The 19,385-nt window shown below is 36.0% G+C and overlaps 2 protein-coding genes across 8 annotated transcripts; both read left to right on the top strand.

The window, feature by feature from the left end:
* The first annotated feature begins 6,262 nt into the window (after window positions 1–6,262).
* Window positions 6,263–12,588, top strand: LOC104904003 (protein At-4/1). Of its 7 annotated transcripts, none has more exons than XR_007271678.2 (4): window positions 6,263–6,459; window positions 6,728–9,550; window positions 10,580–10,705; window positions 11,073–11,319. XR_007271678.2 is itself a non-coding variant. In XM_057392823.1 (3 exons), exon 2 carries the CDS (start codon window positions 8,813–8,815, stop codon window positions 9,527–9,529), a length of 717 nt encoding a protein of 238 aa, XP_057248806.1. In that variant the 5' UTR covers window positions 6,263–6,459; window positions 6,728–8,812; the 3' UTR covers window positions 9,530–9,550; window positions 11,326–12,588. The 7 variants fall into 7 exon arrangements, 5 of the variants coding, with proteins under 5 accessions (XP_057248806.1, XP_048495558.1, XP_057248805.1 ...); XR_002039353.3 differs by having other exon boundaries at window positions 10,334–10,705; XM_057392823.1 differs by lacking the exons at window positions 10,580–10,705; window positions 11,073–11,319 and adding an exon at window positions 11,326–12,588.
* A 1,259-nt stretch (window positions 12,589–13,847) lies between these two features.
* LOC104904012 (very-long-chain enoyl-CoA reductase) lies at window positions 13,848–18,708 on the top strand. The gene is made up of 4 exons (XM_010692185.3): window positions 13,848–14,250; window positions 14,410–14,449; window positions 16,582–17,339; window positions 18,296–18,708. The coding sequence occupies exons 1-4, from the start codon at window positions 14,182–14,184 to the stop codon at window positions 18,362–18,364; spliced, it is 936 nt and encodes a 311-aa protein (XP_010690487.1). The 5' UTR covers window positions 13,848–14,181; the 3' UTR covers window positions 18,365–18,708.
* The last annotated feature ends 677 nt before the right edge of the window (window positions 18,709–19,385 follow it).

Here is a 19,385-nt window from a genome sequence, read left to right as displayed (position 1 = left end):
CAGGTAATAAGGAATAGTCTCTGATAATTTAATGAGATATGCTTATGATATTTTAAATTCTTAAAACATATTCATAGGTGGGTCTATCCAATATAAGTTCTTAGCTTATACTCATGCAAATGATTTATGACATCCCCGTCAACTAGCCCATGAAACAGCACTATAAATCAACTTGCAAACTAGTCTTTTATGAAACATTAGTGTCCATTCTCAATGATTCAGACTAGGGACAATTTTAATCTTAAGCTTTCAGTCCACTTAATAGGGTCTCATTATCCAAGACTTCGTCTCGATAACCTATTTGAAACTCAACGATTATATCTTGGACATTCATTTAATGCTAAACCAAAATTAAATGAAGATAAAATTATTCCATTAATGATAAAACGAGATAAAAACCAATGTTTAATGATTACGAAAAATAAAACATAATCTAAAACATCCATAGAAATCAAAGCCAATCACCAACGTGCTTTATTCCTATTGCAGACGTATGAGCATCATGTTTGGTCTGCGGAAGTGGTTTAGTTAATGGATCAGCAACATTATCATCTGTTGCTACTTTGCATATCTTAACTTCACCCTTCTCAACAAAATCTCGTAGAATGTGAAACTTTCTCAGAATGTGTTTAGATTTGTGATGTTCCCTTGGCTCCTTGGCTTGGGCGATGGCTCCACTATTATCACAATAGAGAGACATCGAGTCAGCACTGCTAGGGACAACACCGAGTTCAGTGATGAACTTTCTAATCCAAATCGCCTCCTTTGCCGCTTCTCCAGCAGCAAGGTACTCTGCTTCAGTTGTAGAATCAGCAATTGTACTCTGCTTAGCACTCTTCCAGCACACTGCCCCTTCGTTTAGACAGAAGATGTATCCAGATTGAGATTTGGAATCATCTTTGTCCGTTTGGAAGCTCGCATCAGTGTAGCCTGTAACAACCAATTCATCTGCACCACCATACACCAGGAATTTATCCTTAGTCCTATTAAGGTACTTCAGAATATTTTTGGCTGCACACCAGTGCGCCTCACCTGGATTTCCTTGGTATCTACTTGTAGCACTCAAAGCATACGAGATGTCAGGGCGAGTACATATCATTGCATACATGATAGATCCTATTGCGGATGCATAAGGAATAACACTCATTCGCTTTTGCTCATCAGGTGTTTTAGGACCCTGAGTCTTGCTAAGCTTCATGCCATGAGTCATGGGAAGAAAGCCTTTCTTACAACCTTTCATATTGAACCTATCAAGCACCTTATCAATATAAGTACTCTGACTTAGTCCAATCATCCTTTTAGATCTATCTCTATAGATCTTGATGCCCAAAATGTACTGTGCATCTCCTAGATCCTTCATTGAGAAACATTTTCCAAGCCAATCCTTTACGGACTTTAGCATTGGAACATCATTTCCAATAAGGAGAATGTCATCGACATATAATACTAGGAATGCGATTTTGCTCCCACTGACCTTTTTGTAAACACAAGATTCCTCAACATTTTTCTCGAAACCAAATTCCCTTATGGCTTCGTCGAAACGTATATTCCAACTCCTGGATGCTTGCTTTAATCCATAAATGGATCTTTTAAGCTTGCATACCTTCCTAGCATTTTTCGGATCAACAAAACCTTCTGGTTGAGCCATGTAAACATCCTCCTCCAGAATTCCGTTAAGGAAAGCGGTTTTAACATCCATTTGCCAAATTTCATAGTCATAAAATGCGGCGATTGCTAGGAGTATCCGAACTGACTTAAGCATAGCGACTGGAGAAAAAGTTTCATCATAATCCACACCGTGAATTTGTCTGTAACCTTTTGCAACCAACCTAGCTTTGAAAACGTAAACGTTTCCATCCATGTCGGTTTTTTTCTTGAAGACCCATTTGCATCCTATGGGAGTTATCCCTTTGGGCAAATCAATCAAGTTCCATACTTGATTTTCAGACATGGAGTCAATTTCAGATTTCATGGCTTCAAGCCATTTGTCAGAATCTTCGCCCGTCATAGCTTCTTTGTAGGTAGTAGGCTCATTGCTTTCAAGAAGCAATATTTCATAGCTCTCAGTCATTAAGACACTTATGTATCTTTCTGGCCGAACTCTATACCTCTCCGACCTACGTGGGGCTTGTACAACTGTAGAATTCTCCTCAAGTACATCAGTCGAAACAAGTGTTTCACTATGATTAGGAGTCTCATTTTCCATTTCTGGTTGTTGTTGCTCACCTCGAACTTCGTCGAGATATATTTTTTCCCACTTGTCATTTTGGAAAGAAATTCCTTCTCCAAAAAGACACCATCACGAGCAACAAAAACTTTGTTCTCTGATTGGTTGTAGAAGTAGTACCCCTTGGTTTCTTTTGGGTATCCCACAAAGAAACACTTATCAGATTTTGGTGCAAGCTTATCAGAGAGTTGACGTTTCACATAAGCTTCGCAACCCCAAATCTTTAGAAAAGATATTTTGGGTGCCTTTCCATTCCATAACTCATATGGAGTCTTTTCTACAGCTTTTGACGGTGATCTGTTGATTGTGGAAGCAGCAGTTTCAATAGCATATCCCCAAAAATACAGTGGAAGATCGGCCTGACTCATCATAGATCGAACCATATCAAGTAATGTTCGATTTCTCCTTTCGGACACACCATTTAGTTGCGGTGTTCCTGGAGGAGTTAATTGTGACAGTATACCACAATTCTTTAGATGGTCATCAAACTCTTGGTTCAAATACTCACCTCCTCTGTCAGATCGAAGAGCTTTTATTGTCTTCCCAAGTTGATTTTGTACCTCATTTTGAAACTCCTTGAATTTTTCAAAAAGATTCAGATTTATGCTTCATTAAGTAAATATAACCATATCTACTCAAATCGTCAGTAAATTAATGAAGTAACTAAATCCACCTCTAGCATTAGTGCTCATAGGACCACAAACATCAGTGTGAATTAGTCCTAAGAGGTCACTTGCTCTTTCACCTACTCCATTGAAAGGTGACTTTGTCATTTTCCCCATTAAACAAGATTCGCAGGTGTCAAATGATTCCAGATCAAATGACTTTAGAATGCCTTCTTGTTGAAGCTTCTGAATGCGTTTAATGTTTATGTGGCCTAAACGACAATGCCAGAGATAAGTTTGATTTAAATCATTCGATTTAGCCTTTTTAGTATTAATATTATAGATTTGTTTATCCATGTCTATTACATAAAGCCCATTTTGTAAATGTGCAGAAGCATAAAACATGTCTTTTGAATAAATAGAACAACTACTATTCTTTATTACAAAAGAAAACCCCTCTTTGTCTAAAACAGAAACTGAAACAATGTTTTTTGTGATCGAAGGAACACAATAACAATTATTCAAATCTAAGACAAGCCCAGAGGGCAAAGATAAACTAAAGGTTCCCACAGCTAAGGCAGCAACTCTGGCTCCATTTCCAACTCGCAGGTCGACCTCTCCTTTTGCCAAGTTTCTACTTCTTTTTAGTCCCTGCACATTGGAACAAATGTGAGAACCACAGCCAGTGTCTAGGACCCAAGAAGTAGTAGTTGCAAAATTGCAGTCTATAACATAAATACCTGAAGTAGAAGCAACACATTTGTTCTTCTTGTCTTCCTTGTATTTTGGGCAATCATTCTTGAAATGCCCTTTAACATCACAGTAGTAGCAATTGCTATCAGCAGGATTAATCACAGGCTTCTTTTTAGTAGGCTGTGATTTACCAGACTCAGCAGGCGTAGCATGTGCTTTGCCTTTTGGCCAATCCTTCTTTTTAAATTGCTTTTTAAACCCTTTCCCTTTACGCACCATTAGAACTTCCTTCTGTGGCTCATCCTTGACATTTCCTTCAGCTGTTTTCAGCATACCATGAAGTTCATTCAAGGATGTTTGCATTCCATTCATGTTATAGTTCATCTTGAAATTATCAAATGAAGTATCCAGAATTGAATGCAAAACGAAGTCAGTTTGTAGCTCCAAAGGAAAAGTCAAGCCCAGTCGCTCACTGGTTTGAAACAAACCCATCATTTTCAGAACATGTGGGCCAACTGACTTCTTTCCTTCAAGCTTGCACTCCATTATAGCCTTAGTAGTTGCAAACCTTTCAATCCGGGCTTGCTCTTGAAATAAATTCTTGAGCTCCTGATTAATGGTATATGCATCCGAGTCTAGAAATTGCTTTTGCAAATCTGGGCTCATAGTAGCTAACATAAGGCATTTAACATCTGTAGCAGCGTCAACATGACGTACATGTGCAGCCTTCTCCTCAGCAGATGCATTACTTAGAGGAGAAGGAGGGAGAGGTTTATCAATGATGTACTCTCTTTTCTCCTGCATTAGGACTATTCTCAAGTTCCTTTGCCAGTCGAGAAAATTATTGCCATTCAACTTCTCACGCTCGAGAATTGAACGCAAATTGTATGATGAATTGTTGTTATTTGAATTAGCCATTACTACAAATGAAAAGAAAAGCAAATTAAAATCGTTTTAACATATTTAATAACTTAAAATAAAGCAACATGCAATATAAACAAGTTATTAACATTTTATTCAGGTACAAAAAAATAAGTCCCTCCGAATAAAATGATTCCAAGATCCTATCTCACTTAGCCTAAGTCAGCTGTGGCATGACACTCAAGCTAATGATTTAGGTAAGCAATCCATTTGCTAATTATAACTTTCTTATAATTCTTGGTTGATAGGTGAAATTAGCCAATTAAACCTATCCTTTGCTTCAATTTATAAGGACTCCTTAATTAAATTGATGAGAAAACCAAACTAACATGTAGACCTCTTCACTAAGTCTACCCTTATTATCCTAAGATTAGAAGTGATACCCTTACTATGGTAAAGCCCATCACTAGTGATCGAAGGTTTCATAGGTGTTAATGTTTGGGAAAGCAAAATGTTCTCAATATTATTTGGGACTAAGGTTTTTCTATGTTGGTTTGATTATTAAGTGAACTATTAAACCATAATCAAACACCATAAAACAAACCAATAATAATTAAATATAAAACATGAAACAAAATAAGTGATCCTAGTATGGCCCCTAGACTTGAAGTTCTTCTCTTCAAACGGGATAGCTTGTCTCACCACTTGATCTTCATCTTCTCATGATTACAAGTGAGAACATATTTGTATTTAATTACAATAATATTTTATACTATAATATACAAAAATACATAACGGTTCGCAGACCGTAATTAATTACAAATAAAACAAAATGGTATACACACCATATTTTCTATCCTATTTGGGCCATACTAGTCACAAAACCTGTATGATTATATTTAATAACATACACCCATTCATTTCCAAAATGAATGGCCCAATTTATATAAAAGCCATTTATATAAATCACGAAGTACATGTATAAACATACATAAACGCGCAAGAAATAATTAAGTTAAACAATCTACCAATTATTAACCTTAATTAAATCTAATCGAATTTTCATGCCTATTATTACTAAAAGATCAACACCTGAAAAAAAAAAAAGTTATTTATAGTTAACGAGCCCAACTAAGTCTCAACTTAACTTAATGCCCTCATGTTTTTCAAATCCTCCCACTTAAAACCATATTAATAAAATAATTAGCGCGCATAACATACAACATTGTTATTTATGGCCTAATATTTTATTAAACCTTTTATGCCCAACTGAATTAAGTAAGACAGTAAGGTTGAAAACCTTACGGAAACCTATATACAACAAGTCGTAATTTACGAATTTTGTATACAACCCACTTAAAACAAAACAAAAAAAAAAAAAACATCCCACTACTTCTTGATGAAAGTTACTGCCTAGCGTAACTTTCGGCAAGAAACAAAAAAAAAAAAATTGTTGGAGGTATGTCCTTCAAACAATGTGGGTATCTCTAAAAGATAGTTTATAGGATCGGTTAAGAGTTACGATAAAATTAGTATAATTAAGTAATCGATATGTTTAGCTGGAAACCGCTATCGATTGGCAATATTATTAGTAAATATATTTGCAACTTAATTAGTATTAATCCTATAGGGTCGCACACATTCACATGGGTCGAACCATGAATATATTTGAATAAAGTTGAATAAAATATCAAAAAGAAATCTTTGATATTTCTACTATGCACAACGTGCATATCCCCACTTTGTGGAGTTAGTTTCTTGTTAGGATTTCCCTAACAATAAGCTACTCTAATTAAGGGGATTTGCATTATATATATGATAGGCAATCATATAATGTAAAGGCAAGTTACGTGATATTGTTTTGACTCCAAAATTATATTCTACAAAAGTGAGACACAAAAATACGTGAGAGTAAGAGTCTAAGAAATATACTTTGCTCTTCCTGCTCCAAGATCTAAGCTGTCTTTGTGTCGCGGTTCGATCGTGTGGTGTGCTAGCCATTAGAGGGACTTCAAGTGAGGTTCTCAAGAAAGTAACCTGATCGAATCTGCTAATTGGAGGCGCGCTACAAAGGTATATTAATGTGTATAATAGGTTCATGAATTAATATGTGTGTAGTTCCGATTTTGATATGTTTCCGCAAACTATATGTTTTTATCAAAACCCTTCAATGTTTACATAATGGTTATGTGTATCATCTGTTCATAATCAGGATTTTTTGGTAACAAAATGCGAACTTTATTTCTCTCATTCTCTTTGGGTCTTTTTCATTTTGCCAGAACTATTATATGTAATGGGACATTTTTATAAGGGAATGGCTGATAACAGTAAAAATATGCAGATGTTGCCACCTCTTGAAGAAGTCAGTAAGAATAGGCAAGAGGAGAAGCAGTGATTTCATCTACATCATCTTGCTGCACACTCTCGTGTCGTAAGTTTGTTTGACTCAGAGGAATGAAAAATGTTATCAGAATATTTCGTTTTTGAGTTATATGTATGGAATCAGTGGCGTATCCAGAATTCCAACCCTATGGGTTCGGAGCCAGTAAAAAAAAAACATTCAGTCACTCAAAGTTGGAGTTCGTTGGCTCGTTGCTACTTGCTAGGGATCACTGGGCCACATGCTTCTTTCATGTTTTATTCTACACGCATACTGTATATATCTAAAAGACTTTTTAAATTAAAAAAAAAACTGGGTAATTTTTTTCGAAAAATCACTGGTTCACCTGAACCCAGTGAACCCATAGTAAATCCGCTCCTGGGAACTATGAATCTTCAAATAGTGCTATGAATCTGGTTGGGGTGTTCAATTTTTTTCCTTTAAGTAGTGAGTTTGGTGAATGTTTCTGCTTAAATTGTTGGATATCAATATATCATGGGATTCATGGTTGTTATTGAAATATAGTACTCAGAGTAGTGAACTAGTGATTGTTGCCTTTGTTTCTTTTATATACCTGATCTTATAGTGCACTTTAGTCTTTAGATATAGCAATTCACAACTGATTTTGTTATTTTTATCTACTTGGCTAGATTCTAATTTCTAGTTAGTTATATTTGTTGGAGTTAGTATATGTGCCTTAGTTTTTCCTACTTCAAAAAGTTGGTTCAAAAGAACAAAAAGTATCTTGTCCCACATTGGTAGTGTAAAGAAAATTTCCCTACCTTATATAGAGTTTCCTTCTTCAAACATTTTTCAAAGGTTAAGTGGGAAGAAACTAGGCACCACGCGCATAGGCTGGGCTCGGGCGAGGGCTTGTGTGTTCGTTGTTGTAGGACATTTTAGTTCAATTACTTATTTTTTTTTGCGAAAATAAGCTATGTACGTAACGGTGCAAATTCAAGTTGTGTTTGTTCACGCCACGATTATTCAAATAAGTTGTTCCAATTAATCTACCAGTTTTAGATCCTACAATATCTTTGTCCTATGAGTCTTGTAGTAAATATATTTCCGCAACTTTCACTAGTGTGGAGCCAATAATCCTTCTATCGCTTATTTTCCTCCCAACACATAATTCGACCCTTTCTATTTCTTCGACAAGGGTGGTCCAAAGTTACCACCGTTATCTATGGTCAAGGCACTTGCCTCTGACATGGGACACTTTCGAGTGGCTTCTTAAGGTTGTTTCATGGGGAGACACCCCAAAACCAATGGTCGGAAGCCTAAGATAATTAATAAAGCATCCAAATACTTAGTAAGGAGAATTCACAATAACGTAAAATGAGTTGCATCGGCTGTACTCAAATTATGGGTCGCAAATAATAGATATTCATCAAACATATGCTCTTTTTTGGCTCAAAATAGCAGGCTTTGGGCACTAAATCTCGGCCCAAATCTTGGTCCGGTCCGATCAATGAACAATTTTTTAAAGGCCTGGTCCATCCCGACTCACAATCATCCATAGTAAAAGTTAATTTTTTTTTTGTGTAAGAATTGTGAAACAATCTTAACAAAATATGTTTCAAGTATTAAGAAACGAGCAGATATACCCCTCAAAAAAAAAAAAGAGCAGATATAGGTTAAACATCTCTATTCTATATGGGAAGAGGGGTAAGACATCAAAATATTAGAAACCCCATTTTACCCTCATTACATCTCTATTCTAACTGCTTACTCTGATTAAAAATAAAAAAAAAACTACTTAATTAATTTAAAAAATAAAAAAAAAGACATTATAAAAAAAAACCATCGATAATTCAAATGTCCCTAATTTATTAAATATAATTAACAATTAATTAAATTTTTTACATCCCCTAAAAAATTTTCTACATATTTTCGCACGCATCGCGTGCATATAAAAAACTAGTCCCAAAAAATTCCCAGAGGCCACACCCCGCCAAAAAGAAGCAGCAATATTTTGCTACAGTGGCAACTGGCAACAATGCTATAAAAGAGAGAGTCATTTTGAAAACAAGGAGACGAACAAAAATGGCGGCAACAAGCGACGAACAAATGGAGAACTTGCTCTCCCTCGCCGATCAAATATCCGACGAGTTCGAAAACGGCATCCACGAAATTGAAACCCTAAAATCCAACATCAATGCGGAAATCAGTCATCGTCAAGCTCTCGAACTAAATATCTCAACTTTGAGGCGAGAGAATGAACGATTGAAGAATCTCCATCTCGAAACCCTAAACAATTTACTGCTTCAACTGCAACAGAGAGGAAATTCTCACAGTTTAACGGAGAAATTGCAGAAACTAACGCGCGAAACATCCAGAAAGGCAGAAGATCATCGAATTGCTATGGAATCGCTGAAGCGAAATCACGATGACAAAATTAGGGATTTGGAGGCTCAAATTAGAGTGAATTTGAGTCAAAAGGCGGCTGATGAAGCGACGATTTATCAGCTACATCATGAGTTGATTTCAGTGCGGAATCGATTGAAGGATGTGGAAGAGAAGTATCGGGGAGAGATTGAGGATTTGAGGGATTGTATTTTTGCTGAGCAAGAAGAGAAGAAGGAATTGAGTAAGAAGGTGAAGGATTTGGAGAAGGAGTTGCTTGTTTCAAAGGCGAAAACGGTTGATCAACACTTTTCTTCATCGGATAAGCAATTGGATATGCTGAAACAGAAGATGATGAAGTTGAGGAAAGAGAATGAAGTGCTCAAAAGACAGATGCTTGCTTTTAAAGAAAGCTAAGAGAAGAGAGTCCAGATGAAGGTAGAAAATTAATTTTCACTTGTTATTGTTTATGATTTATGTTTCGATATCGAATTTATCATAGATGGAGTACAATATTAGTAGTATTTTGTCTGGTTAATGGAGCAATATGATATGATCATATATATAGGGTCATTTAATTGCTTGAGAAATGTGATAGAATTGATGTGTCTGGTTTATGGATGTATCCTAAAGTTATGCACACATAATAAGAAATTACTAGCCATGAAGCATTTTGGAAACAGGGAAACCTCGAGTTTTAGCCATTCCGGTCTTCATTAGCATGAAAACAATTAGTAAATTTCGGGAACTAGAAAACATCAAGTCTCAAAGATTTCCATGCTTCATAATCCATAGATATGTATTACATGCTACATGTTATTTAAACATACTAGTAATATGGCATTGATATTTTGAAAATGACTAATAATAGTGCATGTATATCTCAATGGCAATTAACATTGATTAAAAGAAAGTTAATGAGCAAGTGACTCGAATGGAGGGAGTATTATTTTGTGAATTAGGCGTGGCTGAGTTCAATTATCATTTTATTATCGTTTTGGAGAAAAAGATTGGTCTTCTAGAATAAGATACTGTGTAAGGTATTTAGCATAAAGGGGAATAACATTTTGGCTGTTGGTTGTATAGATCACTTCATAGTTAATTGACTTAATTCCCTACAGCAAGTTGGTGTTTGTTTTGTTTTAATACTGATTCAAATTACTTCTCATATTTTGCATCTGACGTGCTGAAAGGATCGTCTGTTACATCGTTTATCTGCAGCATTGATTGATTGATCGTTGTCCAAATATATATGATCATGCATCCCTTTTATCCCCAACTCTCCGGCTTCCATCTTGTAAATGCATCAATGCTTCCATGCCTTATTTGGAGCATCACAGTGAGTTGATCTACAGTGATTGCAAGAGCATCATATGAACTTTCAAACTCGAATAGAATGTGTGATTTTGGTTAAGTTTTGTGATGGCGCTTCTGAGATGGCACTGCCTTTCCGTGGTTCTGTTGCAGAATAAATTTGTCCAAATAATTTTCTCACACCTCTCCAACTATGTAACTCTTGGAGCTGGAATATGAATATCTGATATTAATGACTGGATGAGGCCTGAGGGAGCTTTTGCTTCAAAATCTGTGCAGGTGAGCCTCACTCCATCTTTAAGGCTCAAGCCATAGGCCAGGATTCTCTGCAAAGAAAACCAAAATAGGAATTTGGGACGTACAAGATACTTCTATGTAGATATAGATGATATATGCAGGGTGACAACTATATTCTTGTTTTTGTATCAGATGAGGGATAAAAACATAATATTCTTTTTTAGACATTCTGAATGTCACAGTAAATGTCATGTTTCTGTTTGGATGCTTGAGACGGATGTAACAATATGACCAACTCAGCTTTCATAAAGCACTAATAATATAGATAGCCATACGATCAAGGGTTCTTAAAATGTTTGTGTTAGGGCTTAACATTTTTTTTAATATGTCTGCATGTATCTTTTGCCAGGAAAATATGTGAATTAGTAATGATGGAACTGGGACAAAGTTTGGAATGTTGAGACAAGTAATTGTGTAGTATTTTTCAGAAAGGAATACTCCCCAAATGCTTCCTCAGCCTTTTTGGGATCCTCTGTCTCAGTGCTTCGGGTGCACTATGAAACAGATAGCTTTTTCTTTCTCCCCTTGTAGATAGTTTGATTTAACGTTTCTTGCTAGATTTATATGCATGTTAATTGCTATTGTCTGCTTGTACGTCTCAGGGACTTGATATATATTCATTTCGCTGAAGCATCAAACATGATGAAGAAATAGCTAACAAATGCATACAGCGACGTAAGCTTTATTTCCAATTCTAAGAGTTAATGACAGGTAGTCAGGTACAAACACAATGTTTTATTCTTCTTTCAAGAATGTTATCACTCACGGTCCTGGCTATTTTCATTTTCTACACGTTAAGGTGTATTTGTTAAGCTACTTGTTATGAAGTACATAGTCTGTCCTAATAGTCAGGCCAAGAGGGCTAACTGCCTTCATAATCTGTTGCCTTCTTAAATTAGAAAGCTTGCTTTGGGTTCTTCTACTTACTGACCGAAGATAGTAGCTGAATCCGAGAAAACCAGGATAAGTTACTCTTATGTTCAACCCTAGATATGCTTAGCCTGCCAGTGCCATAAGGTTCCTGCCAAATACTTGAGCAAACATACGCAAGGATGCAGACACACAAAAAGTAAAGAGGTGGTCTCCCTTTTGTTTCTCTATAGATTTTAACCAAAAATTAAGCTAGGAATGCAGAGAGATCATATGCTGTTGCCTCAGAGAGGTTTGGAGGTGCTGCAGAGCTCTTCGCCCTTAGCGATTACCAGAGACTGTGGTTCCTTATGCTGCAGAAGAAGGCTAGCTACAAGTGTTGAAGGCGTGTGTTGAGTTTGTTCTGCTCTTTTTAATGGTTACTTCTGTGAGATTGCCCTGCAGTTCTTACTAGCTACTTGTCACATATTGAATGTAGTCATGTACTACTGAAGTTGTAGCTAGCCAGAAATAATTGCCAGAAATTAGACAAATGCAGTTTGTCTAGGCAACCAACCGTTTGAGTCTTTTAGGAGACTCAAACAGGGGCAATTTGGTCATTTTAAGCTTTGGAAATTTCACTCGCGTGTTGTTTGGTACCAATGCTAGGTTAGATTGGTACATTGTCCGAAAATTTTGATACCAAAGTAAGGTTGCTTGGTACCAATCCTGATAACAATGTGATACCAATACCAGGTTATAATGGTACCAATGTGAGTGTTTGAGTCTTTTTTGGACTCAAACAGTTGGTTACCAAGGCTTTCTCAGTATTTGTTTATCAAGCACTCTGAAGCATCATTATTGTTTTCCTTAGCTTGCTTCTTGCATATTTATGGCAAAAATGAAAAATGAGCGTGAGCCGCACACACAAATATTAGAATGACATGATGAATAAAGCTCCTTTTAAATCTTTCCATGTGGGACAAGAACCATTTTGAGGCCAATTTCCAACATACTTTAAGTTTAATAGAAGTATAGAAGTATGAAGAGAAGATGTAATAATTAAAATCAAGATATATAGATGAACTGATGGTGTAGCAATCAACATCTTTTATATGTAACTTAGAAAATTCAGCAACAATTCTTTTTTAAAATGTTAAAGCCTAAGAACATCAATGTTGTCATGTTCTTCTTGATGCACCGTGACACATAACTGGGGCGCTGGTAGCATTGATGACCTAACAATTGTCGATATTTACCAAATTGTATTATTCGTTTGAATTCTTCGCATAAGATATAACATATCCGTTAAAGATTCTCGTATTAATTTATGTTACCAATCACCATATCCCCTTGGCCTCTTCACTAAAAGTAATTGTCTCAACCCTCTGCACAGTAATTGATTGAATTTACGATTCAAGGTCCTCTTGGGAAAAAAAATCCATCCGGTGCACTTTCGAATGAGTTGACTTTTTATTATTCCTATTTGCACTTTGTTGATTCTTTAAAAAAATTGTGGTTTTGCCATAGTACATCTATCCAATCTGATATTTATTTATTAGATATGAATTCTAGTATCGATGTTGTATGACTCCACATTAAGATATTAATTTCTAATCTTAATAAAAAAAACTCAAGTATAACTAATTCTAAATTTCTTAAATACTGTCCAATTATGATAATCTTGAAACCAAAAACTGAAATTCGATAATGATAAATGCTACAAGCGTTTCACCAACTACTCCAATTTAATATTTTATTGTATACTACTACGTATATCATAAGTCACCAATCAAGCAAAAAAATCAAAATCAGTACATAATCGGTGTTTGGTGCAAAAACATCAAATTCAATCGGTGTTCGATACTCTAAAACAAATTGTGATCAAACAGGAAATGATCAGATCCAAAGGAAAAAAATTGAGTTTACAGTAATCCTTGAAATTTATAGAAATAATTTACATCATTGAAAGGAGGTTCCTTAAGAGTTTTAGAGAGCTCTATTCCTTGTTTTTATTGAAAAAAAAAGAGTTGGGAACCTAGCATTTCTCCAACTAAAATTCACACAAATTATCGCTTAAGAGAAGTTTCGAATTCGAGTTTCACCGTATGCAGAAACTCTTGTTGGGAGACTCATCCATCAAAGTCAGATGTGCCATCCGAGTCAGACTTGAATGTAGTCGGAGCAAAGCTCTAGTGAATCGGGTAGCCAACCAAAAAACACACACAAATTAATGAGGAGTTTCGAGGCACTTTAATAACTTGACCTCCCCATCTCTGAAAAGTGAAATCCCATGCCTAAAATACGAGGGTAGTAAGTAGTTGATCAGTTTTGGGGAAGTTAGGTGTCAAGATATCCTACTAACCTACTCCCAACTACATGCCATCAATATGATAACCGAAGGCCACAATACAGGAGAGAAATTGGCGTTTTAAATACCCTTTAACGAATCCTTCTCTTATTAACTGACTGGTTCATTTATGCTCTAGATTTGAGGGCACCATTTTCATTTAGATCTCCGCCACAAATTTACAATTAGGGCGTAAAATTAAAAGGGTTTACTGCAAATTTCATCTTCTGAATTGGGTTTTTCTCAATTTACTCAAGAAATGAAGGTCTTGGTTGTAACTCGAAGTGGAAGGGAGCTTTTGAAAGGCGGAATCGAGCTTAATGATTCCGTAATTTCTCTCTCCAATTCTTGTTTTTGTGCTGATGTTTTGAATCTTAACTGTGATTTTAAGCTTATTTGTGTTATTAATGATGTAATTTGGCATGAATTTTTGTGATTTTTTGTAGTATAAAGTTGAGTAATTCTGTTTCTGGGTTTGTTTTGTTAGGCTACTGTTGCTGATCTACAGGAGGCAATTCACAAGAAAAGTGAGTACTTTAAGTTTTCTACTGTTAATGTTTTTGAGTAGAATTTCATTATACATTTCCTTGATGTCTGAATTGACAATTTTGAAATCTATGCTTATGTTATGGCTTATAGTAAGAGTTGTGAAAGAGGAATGATTTATACCTCGTGTAATGTTTATATGCTAGAAATAAGTTCGATGAGAGCTTTATGACTTTTGTAAGCTGAATACATTTTGTTGAATTTCATGCTTGATCGAAATGTGTATAAGTAATGATGTACATGGTTGTTCGGCGATTTGCTGGACCGGTGTTTTCTTCTTAAGGTATGTTTAGATTGGTGGTGATGTATTGAGGATGGAATAGAAGAAAAGATAAAAAGAATGTAGATTGTGGAAGATGTGATTGGTTGTATAGAAAATAGGGGGAAGGATTACCCTCTTTTTTTTTTTTTTGGGGGGGGGGGGGTCCCGGTAGGATAATGTGTTGCCCCCGAAATGAGGGTTTTAATTATCTCCTTCCATTTATCTCTTCTTACATTATCTAAATCATTTCTTCTACTACCACCTAAATTCATCTTCATTTTATCTTTACTGTCGTCTTCATGCATTACCCCTAACCAGGTATCTTCTTAATAAGCTCTCTCAACCTAATCCTTGTATGAACGGGACATTTGGAGTTAATTTACTGAACATTTTTTAAGCAAAGGACATGCAATGGCCTGGTTGTGAATGAGGTGGATTTGAAGAAATGATCTTGACGGATATATAGTAGTTACAACTTTTAATAGCAAGATAACTCAATATGGATTGCAAGAGTGCGATTTATATTTGCAAGGAAAGAGGAACATGTTTAGCCCTTTTCGGGGAGTAGTTCAAATTGCTCAATGCTTCGGAAGCATAGCATTTCGTGGTGAAACCAAGTCATAGCCTTCCCATTTTAAGTTACTTATGTTTCATCAAATACAGGGAGTTGTCTTAGATATAAAATGCTCAGATTACATTTGCAGCCAAAATTTTGCGGTTTGAGTCTAATGTAGGATTTATAAAGTTTGTTACAAGTCTTTCGGAAGCATTACATCAAAATACCTAGGAGCTGCCTGTGTTGTGACTCTGAATGTGGGTAGTATAATGTATTATTATTGACCTTCTGGAAATATAGCTGTATTTGGAACGGGAATTGCCTACATTCAAGTTATTTAAGTGGGGTGATGAAGTTAGAAAGGGAGATATTCTACTTAAGAGTAAGCACATATGCGAACATAGGTTATGGAAGGTCTATGAGATTCAGCCCAAGAAAAGAAAAGGTTTATGAGATGACTTGCTAAATGAAGCTGGTTGACATTATTGAGGAAAATAATATGATTAATAAACTGGAACATCATAAATTGATCTAAGATGTGAAATTCTTGCTTCTCTGGCTTCAAAGATACTAAATGAATACCTTCATCTAAAATCCCTTCTGCTGTACCGCACCAAAATATCTAGATCCAGTATTTAGATATGTCCATTTATTATGGGTTTTGTTACACATTTCTTTCAAAAGCATATATGTCGTGCAATACATCATAGCAACATATTGAAAAATTTATGATCTATGAGCCTATGATATTAATTTTGCAAATATGTCTTATGCGGAGTCTTATCGCCAAGTGTAGCAAATGTTCCAGAGATCTTCTAGGATGATGCACTGTCAGTCTTTGTCCTTGTCTGCGGTTCACATTCAGGGAAGTTAGCAATTAGCATTAGGAAGCTGATGGGTACTCTTCTTTTTGGCAGCTTTACTTCATCTATTCTTCAGGCTAAGATGATGGTTAAGAATTGATAGCCAATACCACCATCTAAAAGACTAAAATAAGGCTTGGTTTGTTTATCTTGATATATGTCCTAGTTCTAAGATGGCCCAAGTTTAGTGGATGGAAATATACTATGGTGGGATGACTTGCAGTAGGTTGCAGTCAGTATCATTATCGTCATTTTAGTCCTTCATTTCCTTTTTTTCCCTCCTTTTTGCAGAGATAGTGGAAGAGCATGAAAAAGTTGTCAATTGATCGATTTAATGATTGGCTTACATTTGTTTCTTTGTTGGCATTTTTTCCTATTTTGGAAATTGGCTTTGTTTTGCTGTCTAATGAACATCTGAATTGCATGCTGCAGCCAAGAAATTCTACCCTTCCAGGCAACGATTGACTCTTCCTCTCCAACCGGGATCAAAGGGAAGGCCAACTGTCCTGGACAGCAAGAAGAGCCTCAAAGAGTATTCTGATGGTAATCCCAACAACATAACTGTGGTGTTTAAGGACCTAGGGCCCCAGGTTTCTTATCGTACTCTTTTCTTTTGCGAGTATTTGGGACCTCTGATCATCTACCCCATCTTTCACTACCTCCCTGTTTATCAGTACTTTGGTTACAAAGAGGAACGTGTCATACACCCAGTTCAGACATATGCTTGTTATTACTGGTGTTTCCACTATTTCAAACGAATCATGGAGACCTTTTTTGTACATCGCTTCAGTCATGCAACATCTCCCCTGTCCAATGTGTTCCGCAATTGCATGTACTACTGGACTTTCGGAGCTTTTATTGCGTACTATGTGAACCACCCACTGTACACCCCAGTTAGTAATGACCTTCAATGGAAGATTGGATTTGGATTTGGCTTGCTCTGTCAACTTTCAAACTTCTACTGTCATATCTTGCTGAAGAATCTGCGGGGTCCTGGTGGAAGTGGAGGGTACCAGATACCTAGTGGGTTTTTGTTCAATATTGTGACCTGTGCTAATTACACCACAGAAATTTATCAGTGGGTAGGCTTCAATATTGCAACTCAAACTGTCGCAGGTTATGTCTTTCTTGTGGTTGCTGCCGGAATTATGACTAACTGGGCACTTGCAAAGCATCGCCGTCTCAAGAAGGTAAATTCTATATTTTTTTTCCAATTACCTGAACAAAGTTTATTTTTCTGCATGTGATGTGATGTCTGTTAGTGCTAGAGAATAAGAGAAATTGTTAACACTTTGCAAAGTTTGCTGATAACACTGGGAGAAGCAGAAAGGATAGATTAGTAGTGTTGAGTACAAAAAGCTAATGCGTAATAGGCAAAATTAACTCTGTTAGTATACATATAAATATAGCAACTAACATATTTTGCTCGCTGTCAATTTGATACAAAAGTGAAAACTTTATAACAACGAAAGTTGGAGTCGTTGCTGTAACCTGTAACAATTATTTGTGAGGAAGTCACTTAAGTTTACATCTTCAATTGCCCTCCACAATCAAACCGTGAGGAGACAATATATCTGGGGCCTTCTTTATCCCAGCCACTGGGTGATTTGTCTCCCAAAGTCCCAACTCTCAACTCCCAATGACCTGTCTCAAAAATCAAAGTTACAGTTAGGCAAAAGGCAAAAAATTATTTCAGTGGCTTATGATCTTTATTCTTCTAAATTTTAAGAGTCTCCTTGTAATTTTGTAATGGTAAAAGACTTAAGGCAAAACCTCTAAATCTCAAACGTTACTTGTAGTAACGTTCTACAACCGCTACTCATAATCTACTCCAACTGCTACCCGCTACTACAACCACTACCTTACCAAACACTCATAATTTTCTTAAGTAGCATTTTAATCATGTTAAACCGCTAATCGCTACCTCAAACGCTAGTGCCAAACAGGGCCAAAAACTGAGGTTTGTTTTCAAGCTCATGAGTCCTCTGTTTAATGGCAGAAACAAAACTAAAAGCTGGGAATCATTGTTCTTCTTTGTTCAGATTTTCTGACTTCTCAGCATTATAAATATGTTGATCTTGTTTTTTTTTCCCCTTTCAATGTCTGATCTGATCTCCTGTCGTTTTTGTCTCTCTTGTCCGTGCAGTTATTTGACGGAAAAGATGGAAAACCCAAGTACCCACGACGATGGGTAATATTACCTCCATTCCTGTAGAACAGAGGCGGTTTCATCTTCATTCAGGCTCTATTTGAGTTAGCTCAATATCTTAAGCTATGTCTTGCATAAATTATTTGAGCTTCTTGTTCAAGCTGCTCAATTAATCACTGCTCAATTAATCATGTTCTCGTTGCTGCAAACTTACTTCAGTTTAGTCATCACTTCTGTCATATCTCTAGAATCATTTAAGCAAACTTTTATCCCTTTTTGGTATTTCCATTACTCAATCTTGGTATTCCCATCTTTCAGGATGTAATAGTTAATCATTCAAATCCATATTTATGGATCTTCAAACGTTTATTAGTTGCATAACTTTATGTCAATCACTTTACCGATGGAAATGCTGGATAGTTGGGTGAGGGTCATAAAGCTTGGCTGCTTTTTTCTATATATTCCTGTAATTTGTACGTGCAAAATTACATACTATAGGCATCTCCAGCTAAGAAAGATGTGGAAGCTTATAACTATAATGATTGCACACACAAATTCGTATCCTTTATTATTTATGACTTGCTATCTGGGTAGCATGGACACTTCATGTAATGGTGTATCTCATGTTCGATACATCTTGGATATTGATACACGTTTCATATACCTTGTTAACGTATCAATACTTTAAATGATGTATTCTATTCTATTTTTTTTTGGACATTTGTGTGACTAGGAATAGCAACCCAGTCCGAATCCGACTCTAGTCCGCTCTGATCCAAAGGAAAATCCGAGCCATTATAATTATTTCGTGATAATCACCATTATTTCGTGATAATCCGAGCCATTATAATTATTTCTCTAGTTATTTCCTAAATTATATATATTAAAACTTGAAATTATTTTGAACCATTAAATTTCTACAACCATCTTTATTTGTAATCACCATAGAATATTTCGTGATAATATCCTACATGTTATTTGTAGGCCTGCTTTTTGTTGAATGATGGATCGCACTAATGTCGCTCATTGGGAATCTATATGCCATGGAAATGAGATCTGATAGAATCTTCATCTGAGTTATTGTTCT

This window comes from Beta vulgaris, chromosome 2, assembly GCF_026745355.1.
Source record: "Beta vulgaris subsp. vulgaris cultivar EL10 chromosome 2, EL10.2, whole genome shotgun sequence".
Lineage (NCBI taxonomy): Eukaryota > Viridiplantae > Streptophyta > Magnoliopsida > Caryophyllales > Amaranthaceae > Beta > Beta vulgaris.
The sequence above is the reverse complement of the archived record's forward strand: the minus strand, read 5'-3'. Positions and strand labels throughout refer to the sequence as shown.

Coding starts and splice junctions, on each gene's coding strand:
- LOC104904003 (XM_057392823.1), top strand. CDS start 8,813: ATGGCGGCAACAAGCGACGAACAAATGGAGAACTTGCTCTCCCTCGCC.
- LOC104904012 (XM_010692185.3), top strand. CDS start 14,182: ATGAAGGTCTTGGTTGTAACTCGAAGTGGAAGGGAGCTTTTGAAAGGC. Junction 14,450..16,581: donor GGAGGCAATTCACAAGAAAA/GTGAGTACTTTA, acceptor TGCATGCTGCAG/CCAAGAAATTCTACCCTTCC. Junction 17,340..18,295: donor AGCATCGCCGTCTCAAGAAG/GTAAATTCTATA, acceptor TTGTCCGTGCAG/TTATTTGACGGAAAAGATGG.